The sequence below is a fragment of the Phalacrocorax aristotelis genome, chromosome 5 (assembly GCF_949628215.1).
Source record: "Phalacrocorax aristotelis chromosome 5, bGulAri2.1, whole genome shotgun sequence".
NCBI classification, from domain to species: domain Eukaryota; kingdom Metazoa; phylum Chordata; class Aves; order Suliformes; family Phalacrocoracidae; genus Phalacrocorax; species Phalacrocorax aristotelis.
In genome coordinates, this window is record NC_134280.1 from 44,279,664 (window position 1) to 44,292,287 (window position 12,624).

The 12,624-nt window shown below is 57.1% G+C and overlaps 1 protein-coding gene across 1 annotated transcript; it reads right to left on the minus strand.

Annotated features, from left to right (window-relative positions):
- Positions 1-5,857: 5,857 nt before the first annotated feature.
- LOC142057703 (uncharacterized) lies at positions 5,858-12,122 on the minus strand. The gene is made up of 6 exons (XM_075094208.1): positions 12,009-12,122; positions 11,412-11,552; positions 10,673-10,828; positions 10,226-10,327; positions 9,850-9,952; positions 5,858-9,181 (listed from the first exon to the last, which is right to left on the minus strand). Exons 1-6 carry the CDS (start codon positions 12,117-12,119, stop codon positions 8,976-8,978), a joined length of 819 nt encoding a protein of 272 aa, XP_074950309.1. The 5' UTR covers positions 12,120-12,122; the 3' UTR covers positions 5,858-8,975.
- Positions 12,123-12,624: the final 502 nt, after the last annotated feature.

The following is a 12,624-nucleotide window of genomic DNA, read 5'->3' on the forward strand; positions in this document are numbered from 1 at the left end:
CAGCTGGGCAAGCTGGCAAGGTACAGACTGGATGGGTCGTCTGCGAGATGGGCGGGAAATTGGCTAACAGGTGACTCTCAGAGGCTTTTTCAGCATTGTTGCTGTATGCTTCTATGGGAGAACTTATCTTGGGCTGCATATCTCCGGGACACAGGGCCCTACCCACCCTGGGGACAGTGATGCACAGACATCAATATGATGGATACAAAATGTCCGTTTATTTAGCTGCGTCACACGCTTATATAGCTCTTGCGCTTCCTGTTCCTGCCACTCCTATGGGGAGGAGTCTATCTTTCCGTCACATCCCGTGATCTTCCGGTCGCCGATCCCTGTCTATTCCCCTACATCTCCCCCTCCCCATGCTACTAAAAGTTCTACAAAGCTACTTGCGTAAGCGGATACATATTGCGGTCAGGTCTATATTCATGTAACTCTTGCAGGCGCTCTTTGATTTGTCTTATAACACAGCATAACAATGGCAGCCCACAAGTAACCATTGTTACTACACACAACAAGATCCCCCCAATTATTACTATCCAGTCCCAGTTCATATCTCTCTTTTGCCGCCCTTTCCCAGTGTCGCTCTTGTTGCAATATTGCTTGCGATCTTGTCAAGGAGCTCATTTCTTTTCCCAATGGCACGGCTAGCATGAGGATCCATGTCAGCAGACCCTGCAAAGAGACAACTCAGAAAGGGATTATTCATTGTACATCCTTGCACAGTTCTGCTTTCACACACTTTGCAGGCACCCATTCTATGCGCCCTTCATTCTCAGCCGCAGCGTAGCCCGTCCCCAGGCATCTCAGTTTCCATCCTCTCTCCCATTGCTCACTGCCTGGGAACCTTACTCGTACCTGCGGATAGCGCTCGCCTGCTTGAGCTTTGCCAAAGTGCTTCTCCACTGCTGTAACTTGCTCCTGCCCGCGTATAAAATGATTAAGCGAATATAATGCACGCATTAAAATAGTTTGCTGAGCTGCTACGGGTATAGCTCCCTTATACCCCTCCCCCTCCCCAAGCTGTATTATTTTTGCTTTCAAGGTGCGATGAGCGCGTTCAACTATTGCCTGCCCCGTGCTGTTGTAAGCAATGCCGTGTTTTAATACAATATTCCAACCTTTACACCATTCTTCGGTACTTTGAGCCCGAAAGCATGGTCCATTGTCTGTTTTTATCTCGGTGGGCTTTCCAAGCCACGCCATCACCGTGGTCCAATGCGCAGTCAAGTGCGTTGCAGTCTGCTTCCGATGTTGAGTAGCCATGATGACTCCACTATATGTATCAATTGTAATTGCCAGGTGCCGTCCAGGGGCCAACTGTGGACATTCAGTAAAGTCAGTCTGCCAGATAGCATTTGCTTCCAGTCCTCGAGGGTTGACTCCTGCCTCCCACAATGGCGAGTGCTGACAGTAAGGACAGGTGGCTACTACTTCTCTTGCTTCTCTTATTGAGATGCCACACTCCTTTGCCAAGGCTTTAGCACCCAGGTGCAGTTGTTCATGCAGTTTCTTTGCCTCCGTCAATGTCCAGACTCCTGCGGCTGCCTCATCAGCCATGCGATTCCCCTCAATCAGTGGTCCAGGCCCCGTCTGATGACTGCGAATGTGAATTACTGTCACAGTTGCTCCTCGCTGCGATAAAGCAACCTCTAGCATCAAGGCAATTTCCGTGTGTGGTACACCCTCTCGTTTCATGGACATGACTACTTTATACACATATAAGGAGTCCGTGCACACATTTATATGCCGATCTATATCCTTTCGCAGGGCCATCTCTAGCGCTTTCGCTTCTAGCCGCTGCACACTTTTACCCTGCTCCTCATACGGCTGGTGCATCCAACTATCCTCTTCTTTCCACACTACCGCCACTCTGTTCGTCTTCGAGGAAGCATCTGTGAAATATGTTGGTCCTGGGTGAGGGGTATCCAAAACTCTACTATCCACACTCAGATCCACCACTTTGGCTGTCTCGGCCCACCTCTGGACCGTGCCTGTGACGATTTTCCCTGGGTATGAGTATACTGCCAATTGTATATCCTCTTCTCTCTCTACCACCTTCCGCCATTTCTCCCCATTCCACGGCACTGGGAGCTTATCTGGCTCCTTCCCAAAGATTCCCTTGCTTTCCCGTTGCAGACGCCAAATCATTCCCCTGGCTACCTTGACTTTTGTGGAGAATGCATCCTTGGGAACCTTCTGATATACCCATCGCAGTGGCTTTTCTTCCCCTGTCCGTATTTGATATAGCAATCCTAATCCTCCACCGGCGGTCAGAATCCAACCTGCAATTAATTCCTCCTGGGGGTCCCACCGCCATACTCCTTCCTTTTGCATTCGACGTTCTATCATCTGTAACTGCTGGACTGCCTCAGGGTCTAAACTCCTGGGCTCCCATGGGTCGGTCCCTTTCAGCAACGCATAGAAAGGTTGCATCTCCTCACCGGTGACGCGCACGAATGTCCGCAACCACTGCAGTGCTCCTACCAGCTGCTGTACATCGTGTAAATTTTTAACCTTAGGTGTAAGTTTAATAGGCTGAGCTTGTATGCAATCCCCTTGTATTCGAGCACCCAGAAAGCCACACACTGGTCCTCACTGTACCTTTGCCTCAGCTACCTTGAGGCCCTGTCCTGCAAGGCCCCTTTGGGTGTCTGAAAAGACTTGTTCACACAACGCCTTGGTGGGCGCAGCTATGAGGACGTCATCCATGAAGTGGATCATGTAGATTCTCTCCTGATACTGTTGCCTTACTTGCTGCAATGCAGAAGCCACATACCTCTGGCAGATCGCTGGAGAATTTTTCATCCCCTGCGGAAGTACTGTCCACTGCCATCTACTACCTGGTTCTGCGCGGTTCACCGCGGGCAGAGTAAAGGCAAATCTCTTTCTATCATCTGGATGTAGCGGAATACTGAAGAAGCAGTCTTTGATATCTAAAACAATGACTTGCCATCCTTTCGGGACAGCACTCAGATCTGGTAGGCCGGGTTGGAGAGGCCCCATGTCCTCCATTTGCTGATTTACTGCTCTAAGGTCATGCAGCATCCTCCATTGGTTTTTATCTTTCTTTTTTATAGCAAATATAGGGGTGTTCCATGGGCTCATCGAGGGCTCTAGGTGCCCTGCTTCGTGCTCTCATTTTACTATAGCTCTTACAGCCTCTGTTTTCTCTGTTGTCAGGGGCCACTGCTCCACCCAGACGGGCTGTTCGGTTTTCCACACTAACTTGTGGTGACGAAGCCCCTCTGAGGCAGTGGCCCTTATGCTAAATTTTTCAACCCGATCCCCATCTGGGCAAGGGCGTCTCGCCCCAACAAGGGGCTTGCTACCCCATCTGCTACTAGTATGGTCACTACGGCCGTGAGGAGCTTCCCTGCCTCCTTGCCCATGACTTCGAGTTTTACAGGGCAAGTACTAGTCCTCGTTTGTTGTTCTCCGCCTACCCCTATTATACGTTTTCCCACGGCAAGGGGCCAAGTTGGTGGCCACCGTTCGAGTGGCATCACTGTGACATCTGCCCCGGTATCCACTAACATTCCCAGGCATATCCGTGCCGGGCAACTCGGCTCTTGCGGGGTAATCATCACCGCTGCCATGGGTCGCTCGTTACAGCCTATGACCAAGGCCACGCGGGGGCTGTAACCTGCAAATCTTGCTGGTTCTGCTCCCCTGCCTGAAGGTTCACTCCCCCTTGGCCCACTACAGTGGGCCAAGCTCCTGGCACTGGCACCATGATGGGGCCATTTGACTCACAGGAGGCGCGAATCCCCCTCGCTTCGCTCTCCTTTGGCCGTTTCCCGGCTTTGTGGTTGGACAATCTCTTGCCAGGTGTCCTGGCTTCCCACACACCCAGCACCTCCCTACTGGGTGCGCTCCTCCTCCATTACGTCCTCCCCTTTCCGCTAGCGGGCACCCAGCTTTAAAGTGCCCTAGCCGTCCACACAAGTGACATCTCGGCCCCACCCCGGCCGCTTGCACCATCACCCTTTCTTCGCTTCCACAGTCAGGGTTCTGGCAGATGTGTGCTCCCACACCGCCATGCTGATTCAACGCCTCCTGGCGCAAGACATGCCTGATGGTTTGACCCAATGATGCCCCCACCGCCAGGGTGCGGAGGACATCTTGTGTTTGCGGATTTGCTTGATTTCGGAGGCAATCCATAAGGACTGCCTCCTTGGCTGCCTGTGGCAATTCTGATTCTATAATAGCCTTCTGCAACCTGTCACAAAACGTTGTAAATGGCTCTGCTAGTCCTCGCTGTATCTTTTGCCAAGGTTCCGCTTTTTTTTTTTTCATACTTGCCCACTTGGCTATACGCTCTGCGGGAACTCTCCGTTACCGCTTGCAGCTCCCTGCCCCTCCTCCAGGAGCTATCCCGACAGGGAATATCCCGGGCATCTCTATCCTTACTCCATCGAGGCTACAATCTCTGGCTATCAGCCGCCAGTTAGGTAACTCGACTGACTGTCGCTGGGGCGCACCCTTCGTTAAGAGTCCTGCCTGCCGCCGAGTTACTCCCCCTAGTGCGCGCATAACCTGCTGCAGCTGCCGCAACACATCCTCCGCGGACCCCTCCGGAGCTGCAGCGCTCCGGACCTCCCCTTTTGGCGGTCCCTCTCCTCCCTCCTTCTGATTGGTCCTCCGAGTCCCTGCTGCCTTATGCCTCTTTTTTGCGCGCTGCAGGCAAGCTGCCCCCTCTTCCCACATGTGGGCATCGGTTTCTCCCCCAACTTCTGATTCGCTGCTACTCGAGGTTGATCTATACCCACCCTGTCCTCCCCTCCAGGCACTCCAATCCCCCTCCTCGTCCGACTCCCATCTCAAGGGTTGCCCCGGGAGCCAGTCTCGAGGGTCGGGCAGAGGGCGGTGCCGCTGCCGGCGCCGCTTCCGGCGCTGATCATCTTTCTCCTTCCGCTCCGTCACTCCCGCTGCGTCCGCTGCCACGTCACCCTCCCCGCGCGCAGGTACCCGCGCCTGCGCCAAATCGTCCCAGGGGTATGCAGGGGGGCATTCCAAAGGTCCTGCTGGCTCAACAGGGAACACCGCCGCTTCCCGATCCACCTCTTTGGGAGCCTCAGACTGAGTAGTTGGCTAGGCTACTCCGTCCGAACTCTCCGCTTCTTCCCCACCCCCCGCGATGCTTGCCCCTGTCTGGGTCCCCACTGCCGATCCTGGGTCTATTTCCGGGCTACTGTCGCCTGTAGCACCGTGCAGGCACAGCCGCGCCTGCCGCCACGTCTCCTGATCATCCCGAGCTTTCAATAGTAACCGGTGTATCTTTCCCCAGAGCTGTATGTACTGGGGTTTTCCCATCATAGCCCTTTCGGCTAACTCCTCTTTAATTCTCACCCAATTATCTGTATTAAATATGTCTGCGGGGCTCCGTATGAGCCCCTGCGTACTCATCCATTGGATGGCCTTTGAGCTAGGCGCCTTCGAAATCGAAGTACCGTATTCCTTCCCCAATCCTTTCAGTAGCTTTACGACTGATTCCATGGCGTGCCCGCCGACCTGCGGCTCCCCGTCCCGCCCCTGCGTGCCTCAAGCTATCTTTTCCCCCCGGCGAACTTGCCATGCCGCCCCGCCGATCACGTCGGGGTCACCACTTGTTGCTGTACGCTTCTATGGGAGAACTTATCTTGGGCCGCATATCTCCGGGACACAGGGCTCTACCCACCCTGGGAACAGTGATGCACAGACATCAATATGATGGATACAAAATGTCCGTTTATTTAGCTGCGTCACACGCTTACATAGCTCTTGCGCTTCCTGTTCCTGCCACTCCTATGGGGAGGAGTCTATCTTTCCGTCACATCCCGTGATCTTCCGGTCGCCGATCCCTGTCTATTCCCCTACACAGCATCTTCCTAAATAATCTGGACGATGGGATTGAAAGCACCCTCACCACGTGTGCTGATGACACCAAGCTGGGTGGTGAGGCGAACACACGAGAAGGGAGAGCCGTCTTACTGAGAGGCCTGGACAGGCTGGAAGAGCGGGCTAGCAAGAGCAGGATGAACTCGAACAAAGACAAGTGCAAACTCCTGTACCTGCAGTGACATAAGCAAAGAGCTCAGGACAGGCTGGGATCCGTGTGGCTGGGAAGCAACCTTGCTGAAAGGGACCTGGGTGTCCTGGTGGACAACAAGCTGCACGTGAGTCGGCAGTGCACCGCTGCGGCAACAAAGGCAAATCAGGTCCCGGGTTGCACCCACAGGGGCATTGCTAGCAGAGACCAAGACGTGATCATCCCACTCTACTCAGTGCTTGTCAGGCAGCGCCTGGAGTACTGCGTCCAGTTCCAGTCCCCACAATTCAAGAAAGATGCAGGCAGTCTGGGGAGGCCACAAAGATGATGAAAGGGCTGGAGAACCTGCCCAACAAAGAAAGACTGAAAGAGTTGGGTCTTTTCTCCCTAGAGAAGGGCAGGCTCAGGAGGAAGCCAATGGCACTATCCCGGTACTGGAAGGGCAGCTACAAAGAGGGTGGAGGCGCTCTGCTCAGAAGGAGCCACAAGGAGAAGACAAGGGTACAAGTGGCGCCGGAAGAGGTTTCCGCTCATCACAAGGGAGAAATCTTTTACAGTGAGAACAATCACCCCCTGGAACCACCTCCGCAGGGATGTGGTGGAGTCCCCATCGCTGGAGCTTTCTGAGACGTGACAAGGGGGCCCGGGTGCTAGGCTCCCTTTCCCGTGAAAGGTTGGACCAGATGATCTTCTGAGGTCCCGTCCAACCTGGGCTCTTCTATGATCCTGTGACTGAATTCCTTCTTTTGCTTCGCTTGCACGCGCAGCTTTTGCTTTACCTGCTAAACTGTCTTTACCTCAGCTCAACGAGTGTTCTCACTTCTAACCTGCTGATCCTCAGCCCCAGCCCTCTGGCGGGGAGGGAGTGATGGGCTGTGCAGGGCTGACCTGCCTACCGGCATTAACCCACCAGACGCTAGCAAAGGAAAGACGTGTTAAAGTAAGGGATGGCTTTTCCTTTAAAAGGGATGGCTGCTCACAAGAATGTACCAAATCCAAGCTGGATTGAAGTGTCCCCAGGACAGACCAGGACTGAGAAAAGCCCGTGCAGGGAGGCGCCTCCGCTTTCTACTCTTGCAGAACCTGCACATCTGGGATTTTTCATGGCTGGGAATGGGGGGGATTACCTAGCTCTGAACAACACCCTGCTGTGTCTTTGCTGCAAGATTGTAAAAGCTGATGCATCCCACCTCAGACCAAGGGAGGCCATGGGCCTTCTGAATGACCCCCCATCGGCCCCTATTTTCAGCCATCTGGCCACTACGCTGGGGGACCAATTGATAAGCCAGAGCTTGTCACCGCTACCCATCCTGGGCCTTCACTGAGTCGCTTCTCAGTCACAGCTGGGACATGCTCTCCACGCACTTCTCCACAGGGCCGTCAGACAAAGACTCAGCCTGGCAGCAGGAAGCGGTCTCGCTGGATGCTGGTGGGTAATGTCTGGTGTTCAGGCAATGCTCGGCTCTGACAGCCCAGAAGAGGAGGACGGAACCCTTGTGGCCCTCCACAGCAATCTCTTCTTTCAAGACAATCTCTTGCTAGCGAGTGTGGATGCAAAGATTAAGCTGATGGGCTTGACTGAGATGGTTTTGCTCCCCAGCAGCAGGAGCTTGCAAGGCCTCTGCCTCATTGCTTGTGAAGAAGAGGCGGGTGGCACTAGGAGTGCGTTGAGAGCGCGCGGAGGCATTACTTACGGCCAGCTAAATACCCCATGGGCCAGGTGGGCATGAAACTCTCCAGCACACCATCTAGTAGTTGTGAGAATGAAGACAGGGACGTGAGGAGGTGGATGATCATCCGTCTCTGCTAGGGGAGTCACCAATTTCCGATCAGCCTATCCCCCGCATCACAACCACCTCCACGATGAAAAAAATGGCTTTTGAGGGGAACAGAGGGCCCAACCTGTGGACCAAGGCCACCCGCAGGAGTAAAGATTAACGGCTAGCAGGCACGTCCATGGCTCTGCTGCGTGGCATTGTAAGGCCTGGTGTTTCTTTTTAGACGGGATTAGAAGAAAGTGCCCGTGCATTTCCTTTCTCTCCTCTATAAAACTGAACCCCAAATGTTGCACCCCCAGCCCCCAGCACCTCGCTGGCCGGCTCCTGACATCCGTCTCAGCTCCCACTGCCCTTCCAAAATGGGTGCAACATGGGGCGGCTCTGCTGCTCCACCATACTCTCTCTCTGGACATGACAGCATTTTGAGGGGGCAGCCTCCTGGGGCAGGGGCAGCTTCCTCGCTCCCGGGGCCAACATCCCTCTCGGCTGCTGCACCTGGGTGCTCCACATGGCATGTTTTGCCCCGGGCTTCCTTCCCATGTGCACCAAATGGGTCGCTGCAGACCATGGGGCCTCTTGGCTGTAGCGCTGGCGTTTGGGAGGCGGCAAAGCAACGGCCAGGATGTGGCTGTTTAAAGGAGGTGAAAGGCTGAGGGAGCATTCCTTTCCTGTCTGTGTTTCCCTGTGAGGGTCCGTGGGCATTTTTGGATTGAAGGGCTGGAGGGGGGTGTCCATGTTGTAAGGGAACAACCCCCACGTTGGAAAGAAGAGGCATTGCCTATGTCTAATTAGAGTGAATCTAAACTCCGTTTTGATCGAGCATTCCTTAAGTAGCGCTTGATGTTTTAATATTGAAGCAGCCGATGGCTGCTGGAAAGCGGGCACAGGTGGTCACCCTCTCCTGAGGGTCCTGGTTCCTTCAGGGCTGACTTTTCCTCCATTGTTCTTTTTCCACAAAGGAAAGACACGCAGGCTAGGAGGAGGGGCAGGACAGCAAGCTTGGTCCCAAAGAGTGGTGCTGAAGGGAGTTCAATCCAGTGGGCAGCCGGTCACAAGTGGTTGTTCCCCGGGGCTCTTTGATGAGAGCTGTCCTGTGGGCAGGGAGAGGCCGGGAGCCACCCAGCCTTCCCCGCAGGCTCAGGCGGCCCCAGCACACAGAGCTCCCACGATCAGCTCTGCGCAGAGCTCCAGCAGCACAGCCAGCCACTGCCCCGGAGAGAAGGCCTTCTCCTCCATGCGCTGCGGAGGTGGTCGTACATCCCCAGCAGCCTGAAGCTGGTGGAAGAATTTCTCTCTGTGCCTCTTAGCAGGAACAGGGTTTGAGCTGCCAGGTTTGAGACGGAGATGCTGACATCATTTGTCATGCCTTGAAGGGCTGGAACAGAGAGGAACAGGGGTGCGGTCAGAACCTGGATCTGCGGAGATCCAGAAACCCCTCCTGCCAGGGCCACCCCACCCAGCGTTTCCCATGGCCAGGAGGGAGCAAGGGCCAACGGGATGAGCTGGAAGGCGCTGGCCACAAATACCCAACGTGCCCTTGAAATCTCTCTCCCCTCTGCCCATGTCGCCCCTCGTCCGTGCAGGGAGCACAGCCCTCTCCAGCCGGGGCAGGGATTGCAGCTCCCTGCTCAGGGACTTTCCTCCTCCCCACCAGACCCCGCTGACACCCCGCTGCCCTCACTCACCCTCGTAGATGACCTGCAGCTTCTGCTCCTGCTGACCCCTCACGTGCCGCCCAGCGAGCCCTGGGAGCACACAGCCCATCACAAATCCCGCTAGCCTCAGCAACACAGCCTCCCCACACCAGCTCAGCTACACGCTTTCCTCCCCTCGGCAGGGCCGAGCCTGGGGCGATCCCCGAGGGCGATGCCCGAGGGCAGGGGTGGGAGAGGGCAGCAGGGAGCCCCGTGGGCACCCTTGACCCGGCATCAGGTAGTCGGGGCTCCACAGCCACCGGGGCAATTCCTGCTGCCGGTGCAGCAGCCGGGGCTGGGGCTAAGCTGCAGTGGGGCAGGGAGGGACCCCCGGGGGGTTGTGGCTCACCAATGAACCTGACGGCCGCCTCTCGCACGGACTCCTGTGGGCTCTGCAGGTACAGCAGAGACTGGCGCAGGTACTCATCTGCTCTGCTGCTGTGCTCTGCCAGCTGGAGAGAGCGGAAGGGGACGGAGGGAAGGGTTGGTGCAGAGCCTCCCCCTGCACCCAGGACTGGCCTTTGCTGCCAGGAGACCCGTCATGCCCAGGCAAGAGCCGGCTGGTGCCGGGGTTTGGGGGGAGCAGAGGGCTGGGTGCTCCCCGGGGAGCTGTGGTGCCGCTCTGCCGCCAAAGCCCAGCTGGGACAGGGCTCCGTCAGTACACTGGGCACTGGTGGCAGGGGGCTTGTCCAGGCTGGCTCTGGGTGCTTTGGGGCCATCCTTACCAGGCACTCGGCGACCGCCCATGTCTGCTCCATCTCCAGCAGCTGCCTGAGCTTCCCCTTATTCAGGAACTCGGTAGCTTGAAGCAAGGTTTCCCGAGAGGCCTGCAGAGCAGCAGAGACTGGGAGATGGCACCGCTGCCCAGGGCACAGGACCTGCGTCCTCTGCACCTGGCCAGGGTTAAGGGCCTTTCCTGGCCCCTGCTGGGAAGACGCAGCAGCTAGGGAATGCGTCCCTTGGCATCCCTTGGTTCAGTGCCTGGGCAGAGGAGTGGGTCAACCCCCGTTTCAGGCACCTGGTGCGGCCAGGGCAGCAGGACAGACGTCCTCCAGAGCTACCGCTCCGCGGCCAAGGCCGGGAGGAGACTAGTGCGGCAGCCCGCCAAGCGCCAGGGCAGAAGGCAGCTGAGCCCCCTCTCACAGGGACACCAGCAGGACAGAAATCCTCACCTCTGCCACGCGCTCGTTCTCATCGTGCAGGCGGCAGAGCAGGGGGATCAGGCTCTGGTAAATGTGTGCCCTCAGTGGCTTTTTTCCCGATGCAGCTATAATCACCATCACGTCTCGGAAGAGGCGAATGGAAAGCAGTTGCACATAGCTGGCATCCTGGTAGAAAGGAAGAGGGCAAGACCTCATCGCCAGCTGCTCCAGGCTCACCTGGGTACAGGCCTGAAAATCCACAGGGCACAAAGTTTCCCGGCAGCACCCAGCACCCGCGGTAGGGGGCACAAAGCCTTACGCTGTCAAAGAGTGGCAGGAGCCTCTCAGCCAGCTGCAGAGCAATGGGGCTGGCAAGGGGGAGGTCTCTGGCCTGGAGCACCTTCCTGAGCACACAGAGGGTCTTCCCGACCACCTCCCCATCCGCATCCCGCAGTAACTCTATGAGACGTGGCAGCAGGAAGGTCATTCTTTTGGCCTGCGTGGAACACAATGCTGTGTTGTGAAGCCATAAAAGGCTGCAGTGCCAAAACTGCTCTGGCAGTTCAAGCCCACACTGCTGCCTCAGGGCTCAGAAGCCAGAGGCTTGCCCCAAAGGACTCGAGCAGGTGAACCCCCGGGAAGGCAGGAGAGCTGGGAGCAGCTGCCACCGCTCCCAGAGCCCAGCCAAGGCCAAGCAACTGTGCTGCCCAGCACCCCTTACCCAGCCCCATACTGCCAGCATGGCTTTGGCTGGCTGCCCCCTTCTCACCATTAAGGGTCTATCGATGAGCAGGATGAAGCATCTGAGCACCAGGCGATGCATCTCTCTGCACTCACTCCGCAGGTACCTTGGGCTGAACTGCAGGACGTGGACACCCCATCCCCTTATGTCAGGGCAGGCGGTCAAGAGCTGAAAGACACAGAGCAGTGACAGGGGTACCTGGCCGGCAGGACCCCAGCACCGTGTAGGGCTGCGTCCAGCCAGCGGCGCAGGGCGTGGGCACCTCCCCAGGCAGCCAAGCCAGAAGGCGGCAACCGCCGGCAGAGAGCCCCTGGGCTCCCTGCCCTGTGCCGCGGGGCACACGGTGCAGGTCGCTCGCCCGCTCTGCTGTGCCCCCCAGGCCTCGGCAGCCTCTGATTCCTCGTCCTTCAAGGAGCCGTGATGGACGAAGGGTGAGAGCTGGCACAAGGGGGACACGAATTGCAGGGGTGGACATGTGTCACCCCAGCAGCAGGGCTAAAGGCACGCAGCGGAGCCGACCCTCTGCCCCAGCTCCACCGACAGGGCTCCCCTTGCAGCTGTGGCTACAGGAGGGCAGCGTGGTGGGAGGAAGGTCAGCGAGGCAGCACTCGCCATCACGCTCACCTCGAGAAAGAGCGCCATGGCAGGGACCTCCCAGCGTGGCTCCTTCCTGTTGAGCTGCTCGACCAGGTATCGTGCAATACAGTAACGCAAGCACCTCGAGATACCACGCATTTCTCTGGCAGGGAGAAGAAAGCACCGTTGACCCTGAGCAGGGTGGCAACCTCACTTGAGACTGACTCACACAGGCCTGCTCTTTCCCCACCACTCCTCACCAAGGGAAAGGTAGTGGCCAACACCAGCAGGCTCCTTTTGCGGAGGAGACCGGAAAAATACCCTTCCTGCCCTGAAGCCTTTCCTTCTGAGGAGACCCCTTTCCTGCCTGGGGGAAACTCATGTCCCCCAGGCTCTGTCGCTGGCCTTCAGTGCTTCCTGCCCTGCCCCGGTGGGCTGCCCTGGCTGGGGCTGCCTGCAGACAGACCCCCCGCTCTGTGCCCTCAGCCCCTCAGGCCCCATGGGAGGGGATGCTGGCGCTTTGGGGACATGGCTGCTCCTGTGCACCCCTCTCGCAGGCTTTTCCAGTCTGCTGGGCCATCCCTTGGTGGACAAGGCCCTCTCAGCCGCGACCAAGGGGACTGTGTGGAGGGCCCTGCCTGCAGGGGAGAAATGGCAGGGGGAG

Coding starts and splice junctions, on each gene's coding strand:
- LOC142057703 (XM_075094208.1), bottom strand. CDS start 12,119: ATGCGTGGTATCTCGAGGTGCTTGCGTTACTGTATTGCACGATACCTG. Junction 11,553..12,008: donor CCATGGCGCTCTTTCTCGAG/GTGAGCGTGATG, acceptor TGTGTCTTTCAG/CTCTTGACCGCCTGCCCTGA. Junction 10,829..11,411: donor TCATCGATAGACCCTTAATG/GTGAGAAGGGGG, acceptor CCTTTCTACCAG/GATGCCAGCTATGTGCAACT.